The following is a 16,401-nucleotide window of genomic DNA, read 5'->3' as shown; positions in this document are numbered from 1 at the left end:
GACCTCAGATTTTGGAGCAGTTGTTGACTCGGGGGGGAAAGTATGCCATTAAAAGTGTGCCAGAAACAGATTTAATTGGTACACGTCCCAAAAACGGCCCCAAAGAGCACAGGCTTCCCGCATATAGATTTCAGGGAACTTACTCAAAGGCCGCACGGCTTTGTCAAAATTTGAGATGTGAAACAAGCCAGCTGAAAGAGTCCGTATCAAAAGGGTAAATTCAATTCAAGAGATATTAATCTGATTACCTAAGTATGGCTGCGAATCGGATATGGTCCATTGTGCGCTCTTGTCCAACCTGGACAGCTGGAGGAGCCAATGGCTTCCTTTCCCCTGACATATAATTAAGTTTTAAGAGCCGATCAAGTTACGGATACCAAGTTTTAAGAAATATTTCATTCAGGAGTGGCATTTACAGTGCTTGCCTGTTGCAAGAGTCATTGTTCATTTTACTTCCTTGAGCCATGCCGGAGAGCGTGCGGATCAGAGCTCGGGGCCTCGGTGTTTGTGTTTCAAGCTACAATAACCGCCCTCTGTGCACCTGCCTGGAGGAGAAACCAGTCCAGCCGCCTCCCAAGACAAAAGAGCCCTGTTTTAAGTGCTGAAAACCCAGACATGAACTGACCCTGTCAAATTCCAGTTAGGGGAAAAAAAATCAATATTTTTCAACCAATCCAAGGGAGCTGGGTTTCCTTTTCTAGCCACACGTAGTTGGAGCAAGAGTGACTGGGCAACAGAGTCATTTCTTTTCTCATGAGTCTTCCCACCTTCTAGGTTCCTTCCCTGAAGGTGGAACTCACAGCCTGGTATACCATTTTCTTCCCTTGGGGTCCATACACATTTTTTAAACCTCTTTCTCTCCCAGACAGCTAGAATGTAATCTGACTTCAGCCATAGAAGCACACCTTCCCGAAGCAATGTGTTGCCAACATGCGTTAACAAAGATGTCCCCAGTACTTGTCACAAACTGCAGGTACACTCACTGTTGTAAGAATGCTCACCAGTAGGCAAAGGGCCAAGACTACACTCTCTCTATTCCTACTATGGTTTTTAATATGAGTTGGTAAAGGCCAGGACTAATTTTAGATGCCTTCTCTTGATCAGCTTCACAACTCATACTAATTCATATCGGGGATGGATCACACCAAACTCAACAGAGAAGCATATCACCATAAAGGAAATAGTTTCTCGAAAAGTCTGAAACAGCCAACAGAATGGGGTTTCTTTTGACATTTCACCCAGGTAGCAGATGAACAACCAGGAAAGGGAGGTGATGGACCTAACTTGAGAGCACAAGTTGCGGGGTTGGGGATTTAGCTCAGTGGTAGAGCGCTTGCCAACAAGTGCAAGGCCCTGGGTTCGGTCCCCAACCCCAAAAAAAAAAAAAAAAGAGAGCACAGGTTGCTTACAACACCAGGAATGGCCTGCAAGTTATAGTTTCCTACCTCTTTAAGTGGAGGAGATAAATTATGATTTTGGCAGTTATCTTAAACTGCCTTTGGCAGTGAGATCCTGGCCAAAATTGTTTTTTTATTACACCTGCTGATCAACAGCTATAGTTTCAAGGGTTAAAGCTTTCTGAAGACTGCTTCAATAGTTACTCCAACTCCAGCCCCAAGGGTCAGGGAAACCAGATGATCAGTATAGAGAAGCCAGGTTCTCTGACATAACCCCTGCACCAGGAAGTGATTAATTGTTTGTGTCTGTAGTGAGCCTAGGAACCAAGCAATAGTTTATCTGATTTGGTTCTCATTAAGAAGCTATCCAAGAAAACAGAGTTGACTACCTCAAGTGTAAGGTACATTGAGCTACCTTGGCCAGGCTGGCAGATTCTTGGTGCAGCATCATACTGAATTTCAGCTGCCACTTTACCAGTGGATGTGGCCAGTGACAAAGGCGGTCAGTCTATCAGGGTACTGCATACATGCTGAATCAAAATGCTAGTCAAGGAGACTGTCTTCATTTTGTTCAGATATCCTATGACAGTGGCCTATGCCATTGTCAGGGGTTGGCAGCAAGTGCATTCATTACCTGCTGAGCCTCCTACTGGACTTGAACTTCTCCCTCCTTCTTGACTACTTATTAGCTGCTGTACAACATAACACAACAACAATTGTTGCATGTGTCTGAACTCCGTTATGAGGCCGTTCTCTATTTATTAGTCAACGATAGCACAGCACCGGGCCAACTCAGACTTCATTTGGTATTCAGACATTCTAAGACTCCAAACAGAGAAGCTGAGCATTAGAATTGGCCTTTATGTTCTAGAAGGGCCAAGGCTGAAACTGGTCTTCCTATCCTCTGAACAGTAAGAGTTTACTATTATAGGTGCTCTACACCGAATGAAGGAATGGATTAATGAGCAAGCAATTGAATGGATGGAACCAATGCTCACATTTGGGATTAAAGGTCAGTGAGGTGACGCAGTGGGTGAAGGTGTCTGCTACTATGCACAGTGATCTGTCTTTGAGCCCTGCAACCCACCATGGTGGAAGAAGAAAACAACCCCTGCAAATTGTTCTCTGATCACACACATGCTGTGACATGTACATCTCAAAAATAAATAGGTAGATGATAGACAGACAGACAGACAGATGGATTTGGGGTATAGTCTCACTTTTCTTGAGATAGCAAAGAATTTCTAAAAAACAAAAACAAAAAAAAAAAACAAAAAAAAAACCCATGGAGACTTTGGAACTAGACCCAATGCCAGACGTACACGTTCTACTCAGTGAGATGTGGGAAATGAATGGGGGAACCTGTCTCCTTTTCACATGTCCTACTTCTAATGTGTTTTATAAAACTTAACCACACAGTTGTTTGTACAATGCTTTACAGAAAATATGCTAAATATGGACGGCTTATAGATTCAAAATGCATTCTGCTACAGATACCCAGAATAATAACTGACAAGGAAGGTGCCAGATGCCTGTAGAGGAGTGGTCCAGCCTGTGTTTACTCTACACATCATCACAGGATGAAGAGAGAATAGAACACCTTGCTTCATAAAGACGGAACTCTACGAAACAGCCCGAAAAGGCCAGTGGGTGTCACTTAGTGTGGCCAAGGGAAAGGAGGGCCAGGAGGATACTCTAAAAGGACCCATGACTGGGGCAGGGAGAAGACAATGTGCCTTGCAGATTCCATAGGCTATCAACTAATAAGCCCAGTGGCAGATAAATCACCTCCTTTCTAATTGTTGGTAAGTGTGACTCAATAGAAACAGTCCCCCATCAAAAACGGCTATTGTCATAGTTCTGGACCACTCAATGGAACTTGATGGTAAGACCCTACTGCTAAAGATACTACATACCTGAGTCACAGGACATAGAAAACTCAAACTGGTACCCACCTGGAAGTCGTCCCTACTCCTACCTGATTCCAACAACTAGATTTCTTAGTGCTGAAAGGTCCTATTCAACTACCAAAGGAGGAAAGTAATCAATTGTCCTACACAGCTGTAAACACTGTAAGCTACAATGGAATGCCTTGGCAAGAGAGTACTAACTGTTAAGGCAGTAACCAATCACTTTCTGGTTAGATCTAAAGATGAAGCTCATGCCTGGTAACCGGGTGTCTTAGTTAGGGTTACTATTGCTGTGATGAAACACCATGACCAAAAGCAACTTGGGGAGGAAAGGGTTTATTTGGCTTAAACTTCCACATCACTGTTCATCATTGGAAGAAGTCAGGATCCTGGAGGCAGGAGCTGATGCAGAGGCCATGGAAGAGCACTTTCCTCATGGCTTGCTCATCTTGCTTTCTTGTAGAACCCAGGACCACCAGCTTCGGACAGCACTGCCTACAATGGGCTGGTCCCCCCCGCCACTCCCCGCCCTGTCCCCCATCAATTGCTAACTAAGAAAATGCCTTACAGCAGGATCTTATGGAGACTTTTTTTCAGTTGAGGTTTTCTCTTTTCAGATAACTCTAGCCAAAACCCCATGGCCAGCTAGATCATAGGCCCTGGAGTAGAACCTGATACCATTCATTATTGTGCTAAATGGACACACTAAATACACTGCTCCCAAGTTCTTATCTTTATACCAATAGATTAGTAGATCTTTCAACCCTCATCAAAGAAGCTTCTTTTTGTAGTAGACAGCACATAACGCAGAAACTCACAACTGGAAAACACGCATAGAATAAAAGAATGGAATAGTCAATCCTAAATGAGAAATCCATATCACACCTCCTTCCTCCAAAGCTCAGGGATCAATGAGGAAAAGGAGGCAGGACCATAAGAACTAGAGGCAGTGGACATCTGCAGTAAAACAGTATTATCTGGACACAACAGCACCACTGCATACATGAACTCACAGAGGCTATGACTTCATGCCCACGACCTGAGTTCAAGCCAGTTAAGTTCCCAGTAAAGATGTGGGAGAGGCTCATGAAGTCTCATCCCTAGCTGGGGTGCGGTTGGCATCTGATGGCTTCTGGGAGAGGAAGAGTCAGTTTCCTACAGGCAGGGATGCAACTTTAAGAGAACACCCACGCTATGCCCATGCACATGCAGACGGCATCAAGTAGATGTGTTTAAGAAAAAAAAGCACATGAAGTTGGGAAGGGAAAGCAGTAGATAGGACAGGAAAGGAATTAGAAGAAAGGGAGTAGATGTGGATTTGATTAAAACACTTTAAGAGTGTGTGTGTGTGTGTGTGTGTGTGTGTGTGTGTGTGTGTGAAATTCTCAAACAATAGAAAAGGAGAAAAAAAAACGTGTAATAGTGAAAAAAACATAAAGATTCTAGGCTTGATCACAACACTGAAAAAAACTGACCCTCACAAACTTATTGAGCTTTTCTTAGTGCTTGGTATAGGGTCTAGTATATACCAGTCACTTGACATTACTGCTGCAACTATTAGAAAAAGGAACATGGGGCATATATGTATTTATTTCTATGCATTCATTTAGGACTTTAACTCATTTGCTCTTTTTCTCTTACACCCTAACAATGAATTATAGGTACTCTGATGTTATTTCTAACATCAGATGTTTTGATAAATGGATGGAGAGCGAAATGGTACTCCTATAGCCTCAAACTCACTATGTAGTTCAAAATTAACTTGAACTCCTCCTGATCATCCTCCCTCTCCCAAGTCCTAAACAACAAGCATGAACTATCATGTCAGGCTCACATGACATTTTCAGAAGCCTAATGTATAAGATAAATCTCTCCTGAGCCAACAAGATGGGAAATCAAAACTAGACCTGCCACTCAGGACCTTAGAAAGTATACCAAGAGGTTCTTATTGTCATTAGGTTAGGGCTATCCCTATGTACTGGCTGGTTTTGTGTGTCAACTTGACAGGAGCTGGAGTTATCACAGAGAAAGGCGCCTCCCCTTGAGGAAATGCCTCCAGGAGACCCAGCTGTAAGGCATTTTCTCAATTAGTGATCAAGGGGGAGGGCCCAGCCCATTGTGGGTGGTGCCATCCCTGGACTGGTAGTTATGGGTTCTATAAGAAAGCAAGCTGAGCAAGCCAGGGGAAGCAAGCCAGTGAGTAACATCCCTCCATGGCCTCTGCATCAGCTCCTGCTTCCTAACCTGCTTGAGTTCCAGTCCTGACTTCCTTTGGTGATGAACAGCAATGTGGAAGTGTAAGCTGAGTAAACCCTTTCCTCCCCAACTTGCCTCTTGGTCGTGACGTTTTGTGCAGGGATAGAGACCCTGACTAAGACGCTCTACCCCAAAGTGATGGAGATGAGAGCTCCTGTGTTTCGTTCCTATCATTTCTAGTCTTTAAATTACTACTTGAGAAATATCTTCCAGCTACAAAATGGCTCTATTATGATGGCTGGGTACCAGCCTAGCAATGGATAAATAAATGAATAAAGAAATGAATACCAAACAAATAAAAACCTGACTATCATGATGTAAATCGTTCATAGTTGGGTCTCCATCTGTCTATAGCTTCCTTTACTCCACCACAGTTCCTTTCTCTTTCTTCCTTCCCTCCTATTTCCTTTCCTTTCTTCTTCTTTTTTTTTTCCTTCTCAAATCTCTACTTGGAGCACCAGAAAGGAGCACCAGTTTCTTCCTAGGACTGTTAAGGACCCTTCGAGGCCCACCTGAAGTCCCCTCTTGCCGTAATCTTCTTGCACAGCCCATCCCCCAGCCAGGAGTTTCATGTGTTCACTCCACAATCTCCCCAAACCTGTGCCACCATCGACACCAAATCTTTAAAAAACTTTTATATTTAATTTTTTAAAAATTTTAACAAAATTTTACCCAACTTTTCTACTAATCTATTACACACATCACTACCTGTGAGCTTCCTGATCAGCAGGGACCGGAGCATTTTCCCCAGAACTAATGCATCATTAGTCTGGTCTAATAAATATCCTTAGAGCATCAAACTAAAGAGCCACAGTCTCCGCCCCCGTGTGAGTGAGAGTCCTCCTCCTGTCCTCTCTGGTCTGATCCTCTCTCTGTACTACCCGATGCCCTTCATCTGACACACACTGAAGGAATGTGGGGGCGTTCACAATGTGTGAAGTTATTAAAAATTCCAGGCGTCGTGTCAGGCCGTAGGCCTAAATGTCTGAGCAAGACCCCTCCCCTTCCGCCTGTAGGCACCTCATCCACTCACCAGACATCTGCTGCGTACCTGCCCTTTCCTGTCAGTGTTCTCTGTGGGCACCCAATAGAGGACAAGTCTTACCCTCATGGAACTTATATTTTTAGTGACTCGAGGATAGGACTTTCTTGCTGGCTTACTGTAATTTAGTGCTAGAAGCTCAGAGAGAAAGCTACTCTCCCAGGGTTCAGTCTGAGCCCTGAAGGAACAAGCAATCTTTTCCTTTGGATCTGGGCTTCGTATCTATCCGTGGTGTTCTGAGACACTCAGGCACTGACATTTGTTTCCTGAGTTTGACCTTTGAAGATTTCAATTGCTAATTGTATGCCTGTTATAAATATCTTAGGGAAACACCTTCTCCTTGTCATTTGTTGTCATTGGAATATATTATTTGTACAAAAATAATTTTATCCTGTCATTTTCATGATTGTTTATTTTGACAGTCTTCGGTGAGTAGCCCAGGAAGATCTTGAACTTTTGATCCTCCTGCCTCAGCCTCCTCATGTTGAAATTATAGGCATGCAGCCTCATACTCTGCTTATTTTGACATTTTTTTAAAGCTTCATTCATTTATACATCATATTTTAAATCAAAACAGTTTGTTCCATTAATTTCCTGACCACATTGTTATTATCCATCTTTTATAGCTAGAAGTGATACTGCTAGGAAACACAGATTCTCTTAGCTGGTTTTTTATGAGTCTAATGGAGACATAATTAAGAAAATCAACTCAACTTCTCTAAACATACACACACACACACACACACACACATACACACACACACACACACAACAAATTACACTTAGCTCATAACTGGAGAACCTCTCCTAAAGATAGTAATTTTGCTCTAGCTTATTTAAAATCACAGCAAGGATATGACTTACGGATAGAGAATTTACAGTGTGTGCTTTTCAGTTACTCAGCTGACAACCGGCTCTTCTACCTTTGTCCTAAGCAGTTAGTAAGTGATCACGGACCATGGACCACAGTCTGTGCTAATGTGCTTCTCTTATATGTCTCTGGATATGAGGCAAAATCAGTAGAGTTAGGTTAGGGTCCACATCGAAAACAATTAATAATTAAGATTAAGTAGTGAATTATGGATAAACAAAAGAGATCTCTCTTCCCCATGAAAACAACGTTAGGGCTTGTTATAAGCATATAACAAACAAACAAATGGGTCAAGGGGGAGCCAGATAGCTGTTTGAGGCCAGAAAGACAATGATTTATTTTATTTTATCTTATCACAGTACATTGCTTAAAGGCATGGGCTCATAATAGGTAATTAAGACTAAACTCTCAAAGGAGAGGACATTGAGAGGGGACAGGACAAAAAGAATGTACAGCCCTATTATCGAACTTACCCAAACACCTGCTTGACTGGGCAAGATCTCTCCATTAGATGTTATGCTGTGTCTACATAAAGGGAACCTCCCCCACTTCATGGGTGCTCCTACAAGGAGGAGAGCACTGGACATTCCATTTGTCATAAGACTTCCTAGTTCCAACTCACTGGGTGAAAGGATCACAGCTGCATAGATGTAGCAGGTCGGCTGGACCAACCCTTTCATAAGATCAAGGCTGAGTACAATGCAAAGCCAAGGTTCAGCCAAGAAAAAGTAAATAGAATGATTGAAGTCTCTGTATGTCTGATTCCCCATATGACTTGGCTACATTTTGGTTTCTAATTGCATATCGATTAAGAGAATCTTAATTAAATCTTTACAGAAGAACTTGGTAGATTAAAATGTAAACTTTGGAATCGGCCTCTATGGGTTGTGTAGTCCTGGCTCCACAACTAACTTTGCTGCCACATAAGTCCTAGGCCCTTTGTCTGTAAGATGGGACAATGCATGCTGTCTTTTTGTAGCGTTCCTTTAAGGATTCTACGTGATAATGGCGGAACAAAGCCAAGCACATAGTACATGGTCCATAAATACTGGCAGCACACATTCATGGGCTTGCCTTCTAAAGGTGAACTTTAGCAGCCTTCTTTCTTACTTTCAAGAGTCCCGAGACCATCTACTGTCTCCTCTATCCCAGCCTACAGGAAGCACCACTGGTAAGAATTTAGATGAAAACACAGCTGTCTTGATCCCGGAGATGCTTCCCATAAAGACTTACGGAACAAGCAGTGATCCTCAAATTGCGACTTCTGGACCAATACTATCCTATTCTCAAAGGCTCAGAATTTTGTAGACATATGAATTCTTTGTTTTCTTTTTTTTAACCCAGATCAACTGGAACTCTAGGAGTAGAAGCCCAGGAACGTGTGTATCGATAAACCCTCTAGTTAAAGTTCAAGAACCACGAGAAGAAAGGTTCTAGTGGAGAAATGCAAGTACTTCCGTATTTTTTTTTTTTTAATGAAGAGCTGGCTGATCTAATTAGGGGACTTCTCCATCTTCTTTGAGCACATGGCTCTGGAAGGATGAACACAAGAACCGATGTCAGAGTTTGTCTCAGCTGTGCTTAGGATATACTACTTCACTGGATACTGTGACACTCCACCTAGTCCCAGTCAACTCTGTAAATGCATTCTGAAAGCATTCATATCATATTACAACACAAACTAAACAAATCAGCTACTTTCCCCTTCTGCCATCAATCTGACTTCCTGGTGCCCCACCCTTGGTATAGAACTCTCTATGTTGATGGCCAATAAGGATATTTTCTCAGAGATCCCTTCCAACTGGAAATCCTCCAGGATCATACCATTCTCTTTAGGCTCGTTACCTCTGCACGGAGGCAAGTGGCAACGCTTGGTTTTGGTGACCCCTCAGTCATCTTGACCTTGAGATCTTAACGAAAACATGTGCAGACCTGGGAAACCAGATAATAAAATCTAGATGGTAAAAGGAACTGAGAATAAGGGGAAGTACTTTCAGAACACCTATCCCAGAGCCAGATGCCGTGATGGATACATAATCTTAGGATCTGGGAGACAGAGGCAGGAGGATCTCAAATTTAAGGCCAACCTGGGCTAGTTAGTAAAAAACCTATCTCAAAACAAAACGAAGTCTATACTTTGGCTTAGTGGGTAAAAGGGGCTTGCCAAGACTGGTGATAAACTTTATCCAGGGGACCCACATGATATAAGGAAAGAACCAATTCCCACAGGTTCTTCTCTGGCCCGCCCACATGTGTGTACCACACTGTGCCATACACATACACATGCATGCAGACAAACATAAAGAAATATAATTTTAAACATTTAAACAAGACAGAACAAAACAAAACCCCCACACATCCAGGTCTCACAAAACTATCCAAAGACTGTTCTGACTGCCATTCAGTGTGGCTATCTTACACCTGTGCTTGACTGTGTGTTCCTTCACCAAAGGAGAGCTCATGGCTAATCGGACTTCCCAGTGCTTGGCTTTAATGCTCCCTTCTCCTTTGATCCTTCAGTCATGGTTATATTGCCCCCTTGGCCTCCTTGCTGAGAACCCTCACTCGGCTCTCCTCCCTCTGGAGATTTATGGCTTTTCTGACATTTGTAGGCTGTGCCAATCTCCTCTCAACTCCAGTTTCTCCCGCCTTACACAATATTTAGACTTTCTTTAGCCAAACACCACACATTTTTTTGTGTGCTTTTAATCTTTTTTTTCTATAAATTAGACTTTCCATGGCATCTAAACAGTTACTGGACGTCATACAGGCACAGTCAAGCACTGTAGATTATAGAATGCAGGGAATGTGTGGTGTGGGCAAATGTGTGTGCCCTTGTGAAGAAAAACACATGAAACACCCTGTGTGTTGACATATGTTTGTGGCTTTGGAATAAAAACTGAAAGATCACTGGGTCCTTTAAATATCTTTATCCAAAACTCACTCCTAAGAAGCTGTGATGTTCAAATCTAAGGTTTCATGGGAAGCATGGTGACTCCTGTCCCTGGCACCACCCTTTCCACTCATGGTGTGGCCTTTGAGCAGTTTCCTTCTCTTCTTCATGCTCCAGTTGCTTGAGGTGGACTAAGACATTTATCATTTTAAGACAATTCATAGTACTATGGAAATACTAATTAAATGCTGTTGACAACCGTTGTTAATATTAACCTCAAAAAATCACACAGGGACACCTGATGCTTTCAAAGCACCAAGTTCAGCCATGCACCATACCCCTGAGTAGTGGGTATGAACCTGCCCCACCCATATCCCTGTCTACTTGATCTACACAAACCTATGAATGCCAGTGTGAGCTTGAACTCTGAAGGGCCTTGGAGTTAACATGTGGAGAGAGTTGGCTAACTTGACCAACCCACCCAAAATTTGTGGTTAATGGATTACAAATTTGGGTAATGCAGAACAATAAATCACAACTAAAATAATAAAGCTGAAAGTACACACAATTTAAGCAGAAACACCAGTGTTTTTTATCGGAAATGAAAGAAAGCATTGATCACAGCAACTGTCTGAGATTAGCAGGGAGCCGCATTTTCAAACATCCTGCAGTAAATCCAGAGCAGAGCCAGCTGGAAAGCAAGAGTGGAAATAAAACTAGAGAATTCATACCACGCTTTGAAGTCTGCTTCTTTCACAACCACGAGTCCCCGATTCGCCCCAACCATCCTGAGCTGCTTTTGCTTGCTAAATTTATTTTAAAAGACACACAAGCCACACACACTTGCATATAATCTTTCAAATGGACTCCAGCTTTTCGCAAGGGTGGCTTGTTAGGGAATTTGAATCCCAAAATACTTTCTCTTGCAAATGAAATCAGCCATCAATTCCCTTGACTGAAACAGGAATAGAAAGGCTTCCAGCACTAAAACTAAAAACCACTCTTGGTTCTGGTGAGAAACACATTTTATTTTCCTTTTGTTCTACCTCTGACCCTTCCATGCACTTTCAAGTTTTACTTTCCATGTGCTGTAGTCAACCAAAGACTACTAACAGAGATAAGATACCAACACGCCAGATGCCAGAATGCTGGGACGGCAGCCCAGTAATGTGTTCCATCCCGTGAAGACCCTGGGGACTCCTCAAGTGGGCCTGACATGTCACCATATTGAAAATAAACTATCAGAAGAGAGCAAGTTAAAGGTGTGGGTTGAGTAGAGCTCCAGTCTTACTACTACACAGCAACGTCACTTACCGACCATGTCACAGTGTATGAGGACTCGGTCAGAATAGGCTACGCATTTATGGGCAGCTGGATCATTAGATCTTTCCCTAATGATCAATACGGGGAAAGATAGTCTCTGTGGCTAAGGTCCAGCAACCCATGGTCTCTTCAGTCACTACAAGGAAGAACTGCAAGAGCTGAGGATCAGAAAAGTTGCAATAACCATTGAACGATCTCTGATAGCTTGTATATCAGGTTTTCCACCATTAGAACAATACCTGCAACAGCTGCTTTGAATGACAATACTACCTACTCAGGCCTAGAATTACAGAAAACATAAAACAATAAAAATCGTTATTTTTTTTTTTAACTTGGTCTCATTTGTGAAATGATGAGCCCATAGAACAAGCCTGGAGTCTTTTCCAGCCCTGATGTTATTTTAAGACAGTAAGGGGGTCTAAAGATCAACCCACCCATGGGATTTTATTCTAATTTACAGAGTGAGGCAAATGACCTCATGGTTGAGGCTGCTCTCGTGAGCATGGACACTTTGGCAGGCCTGACACACACTCCTCTTTCTATATTGCTTCTTCCTTACTCCATATATGTTACTGGGTTGTCTGTCCCTTATTCTCTTTGTATCTCTTCCACATGAACATATAGTCAAACAGAAGTGTATGCAATCCAGAGAGAGTGAGAAATACCCTGGGCTGGGATGACTTTGCATGGGCCCTCAAAGTTCTCTTTTCTTGAGTTAATGAGATAGTTCATGAAAGGCAGGCTGCAGAACACCAAGTAATTGAATGTGCCCTCTTATTCCTTCCTAAGACACAAGCTGTGTAGGGCAAGAGTAGGTTGGGAAAGGCCTTGGCCTATGGAGTCTACTCCTCCCTCTTTGGCCTTCCTACCTCGGAGCTGTGTAACTCAACACTGGAATGAAACCCCAATGCAGGGACTCATATTGGGGACCCAAACTGTGAACACTGGGTGTGCTTAATCCAGACAACAACCCAGGCACAAATTGAATAAGGCAGAGGCAGCAATGCAAAAACAAAGAACTCTCAACTCCACAAACACAGGGAGGGCAGCAGCTGGTCAGCTGAGATTAAAGGAGCACAGAGTGCCTCCCATCTCCTGACTTCTCCTCCCCCATAGCCATCCTTGTAGCCAGCCAGGACTTACTTTTATAGCCCTGTGCAGATGACCTTGTTCCAGCTAAGATAGGGGCTCCTTTGATCTCAGCAGGGGATGCTCTGGGCTTGCAGCTGGCAGATATTAATAGCACAGGATCAGCTTGGGTAGAAGAGTTGGCTCAGTTGGACCAGGTCACTTGTATTCCCTTCTCTGCAGCAGAGCAGAAGGGACTTCATTTCCCGGATCAACCCCCGCTGGGTGCTCTTCTCAGGTCAACCCAGATCATTTTATTGCTGGCTGCTCTTGGCTGCATGCTCTCACCCCACAACTGTTTTCAAGCGAACACTGTTTAAGCAAGGGCCTCTGTTCTGCAGCTGAAATCCATTACAGGTTTACTCTGGGAAACAGAAGAGCCACCCGTGGCTGGGTGCTTCCCATCTGCAGACCCATCTCACCCGATCAGGACTGCAAAAGACTCAAGCAATCCTGTACTTCTTCAAACTAACATCAGGCAGAAGAAGAAACTAACCTCTAAAATGGCGAAAAGTTTGCCCATGGGCATTAGTTAGCGCATAGGCAACTGTGACCAAGTAAAGGACTGAATCCACAAGCAGTTTATCCTATCTTGTGCCATATATTTCTCATCTCTCTCATAGGAACTTAGGGACCATTGCAATATATTTGATCAGGAATGAATGTTCTAAGAAATGACCCCCACCTCTTTGAAGTTCTCGGGACAGACTGTCACTGTCTCACGAGTATTAGGCAAGTGTTTTCCCCAGCCAAAATCTGTTCATTTTAACTTGCTGGTAAGTAACTCCATTTTAGACTTTGAGAAAAACACTCCCATGTCCTCTTTACCTATTCAGCTATACAAGAAAAATATCTTAAAAAACAGAACAAACCAACAAACCCCCAACTGCTTCAATCCCACTAGGGTTTCATAGTCAGGAACAGTTATTTACCTAAGGAGGAGTTAGGAACTCCCTTTGCTGTTATCATTTTCCTGTTGCCATTACACTAGAGTCTGAGGCCATTTCTTCCCCCTCCATTTTGTTCTACTTCTTTCCTTAATATGAAGCAGGAAACCAAGAAAAAGAAATCCACTTATTTCCAAATAAAGAAGGAAGATAGTTTTCTCCGGTTTCCTCAGAGCTGAACAAGTGTGTGTGTGTGTGTGTGTGTGTGTGTGTGTGTGTGTGTGTGTGTGTTGTGTACATGTATGGTTTGTGAGTATGTTTGTGTATAATGTGTATATATGTATTGTGTGTATGTGTGATGTGTTCATATATTGTAGGTGTGTGTGTTTGCACATAGTATATTATGTAGTTGTATTGTGTGTGTGCATATATGGTATCTGAGTGTGTTTGTGTATATTATGTATATGGTGCCTGTGTGTGTGTGTGTGTGTGTGTGTGTGTGTGTGTGTGTGTGGTCATAACGATTTTTAATGACATACATGGCAGAGTCAGTATCTTCATTGGTAATCATTTAATATCTACTTATTGCTCACAGTATGCCTACAACCTTTCTTGGTCACTGAGATAAAAGATGAAGACACAAAGAATACAGCATAGTGTGTGTGTCTGAGAATCCAGGAGTTTAAGCTGGATTTATTCCAGTGGGTGGTAGAGGGCTTGCTGTTAAAACATGCATGTGGCCCTAAATTTAATCTCTAGTAGCAGAAAGAAAGATCTACCAAGTTAACCTTAGAGCATTTCTTTACATATCTGAGAAGGTAGAGAAGGCATAGAGGAGGAAGAGAGCGAGACCAATTGTATGGGCCAGGAGACTCTCTATTCAAGAGGCAGTCTTGAAGCCTGAAGGTCTTGCTTGGGAAGAAGGAAGTTTTCACTCTAAAGACAACACCAAGAAGCAGACACATGGGGCTTCCAGGCTGAGACTAAGGTGGTGCTGATCCAGGAAGCCTACCTGGCCAGGCACTCAGGAGCCTCACCAGGACTGAAAGTCCCCTGTCTTCCTTCATGACCAATTCTCAGAAAGTAGAAAGGGAAAATGGACTAGAAGGACTGTGAATGTCTACTCAGGCCCATAGTGCCGTACCCCAAATTCAACGGCAACTAGAAGAGCCCAGAAATGACTAGGGAGGAATTCCAACAAAATTAGAAACCACCTTTTGGCTGCTGATGTAGTTCCCCCAACTACTCAAGGCTCACTGCCTTCAAATTCCCAGCCAGTCTGACCTTAGCTAGGAGGAGGTGGCAGAGAAAATGGGTGGATTCACCCCGTGGAGACTTTGTCAGACTTCTTCTGGAAAGCTGATCGGGAATGTCACATTGCCTGCACATGGAACGACTGCACACTTTTAGACAGTCCAGAGGAGCTCAGTACAAAGAAAAGGTGAGGTCATCACGGGACCACCAGGAAAGGAGATGCTGGAGTATCTGTCTCAGAAACAGTCAGCAACTGGTAAGTGGGGCACTGCAGAGGGATAACAAGATTCCATCCATGGGGGCATGATGGATAGGTATGAAGATACCTCAAAGGAAACTCAGAGACAGCCAAAGACAAGAATAGATCAGCTGCCTTGCAAGATGTCCAAGCCTAAATCACCAGGCTCCAGGCAGCAGCACTGACCAGAGTCCAGTAGCCAGCCATGTCTCCTAGCTCTCAACAGGAGGCAGGAGTCTGTAAGTCAGTGTCAAGTTTCAGTCTCCCCAGGACAGATCCTTTACCTTCAGACGGGGACAAATCATCAGCTGGAGACACCAGGTCTGCTTGAGAAGGGAGGGCTCCACTCAGATGGGTCGTAATTTGATTCGTCAAGATAACCTGTGAACAGACAGGAGGGGGAAGGGAGAAGAAAGAGAGAAGACCAAATTAATTATTAGAGCCATCAAAAGGCAGGCTGTGGTTTAGGAGAAGAGTGATATGCCAGGTAGGCAAACCCCTGCTGAACTCTCCCCAGCATATCTTCAGGCAGGGCCTGTAGCTATTCAAGGCCCAGAAAGCAGAAGCAGGTGGGCTTTCCTCAGCTTATGGCTGGTGGATTCGTCTTAGACGCCGAGCAAGCTGAGAAGTGTTACAGTCTTAGCTAAATGCAGAGAGCAAAGCGGAATGAAGAAGCACCGTGCACATTTTATAAAGTACCAATTTTGAAAACTGCTTCCCAAATCTAAGTCATTGCTGGCACTGATTTTAAAGTCATCATTTAACGTTTGGAGGTCAGTGGCTTCTTCCCGCTACCCACAATGACAGTTTTATTTCCAAATTTATGAATCAGGAATAAGACTTGTCTCTAAAAGGACACAGGTTCCTTTTAAATTAGTTGATGTAGCAAAAGAAGTGTAGTTTTGCTATACATTTAAGACATAAGTTAACACAATTTTACTAAAAAAATAAAGTTTGCAGCACTTAAAATTCCTGGAAAAGACTCTAAACTATGTAGCTCCCATCATCCAATGTTATACAATGCTTCTATATTTAGTAAGTCGAAAACTTACTTTTCCTTAAAATTTTACACTAATAAAATCTATTGTTAAACAATGTAAAGAGAGAGAGAATAAAACGAAGATCCTCTTATTAGAAAATTCCAAGAACGCAATCATTTTCAAAGGTTCTGTGTGGGGTTCCCATCACGAGAAGGAAACTTC

At 43.0% G+C, this 16,401-nt stretch overlaps 1 protein-coding gene across 1 annotated transcript in view; it reads right to left on the bottom strand.

The window, feature by feature from the left end:
* Window positions 1-16,401, bottom strand: part of Rad51b (RAD51 paralog B) — a 510,767-nt gene that overhangs the window by 137,628 nt on the left and 356,738 nt on the right. The window contains exon 7 of the mRNA XM_032908021.1: window positions 15,484-15,580. Coding sequence (XP_032763912.1) covers window positions 15,484-15,580 — 97 coding nt within the window. The remainder of the gene's footprint in view (window positions 1-15,483; window positions 15,581-16,401) is intronic.

Source organism: Rattus rattus, chromosome 7, assembly GCF_011064425.1.
Source record: "Rattus rattus isolate New Zealand chromosome 7, Rrattus_CSIRO_v1, whole genome shotgun sequence".
Lineage (NCBI taxonomy): Eukaryota > Metazoa > Chordata > Mammalia > Rodentia > Muridae > Rattus > Rattus rattus.
The sequence above is the reverse complement of the archived record's forward strand: the minus strand, read 5'-3'. Positions and strand labels throughout refer to the sequence as shown.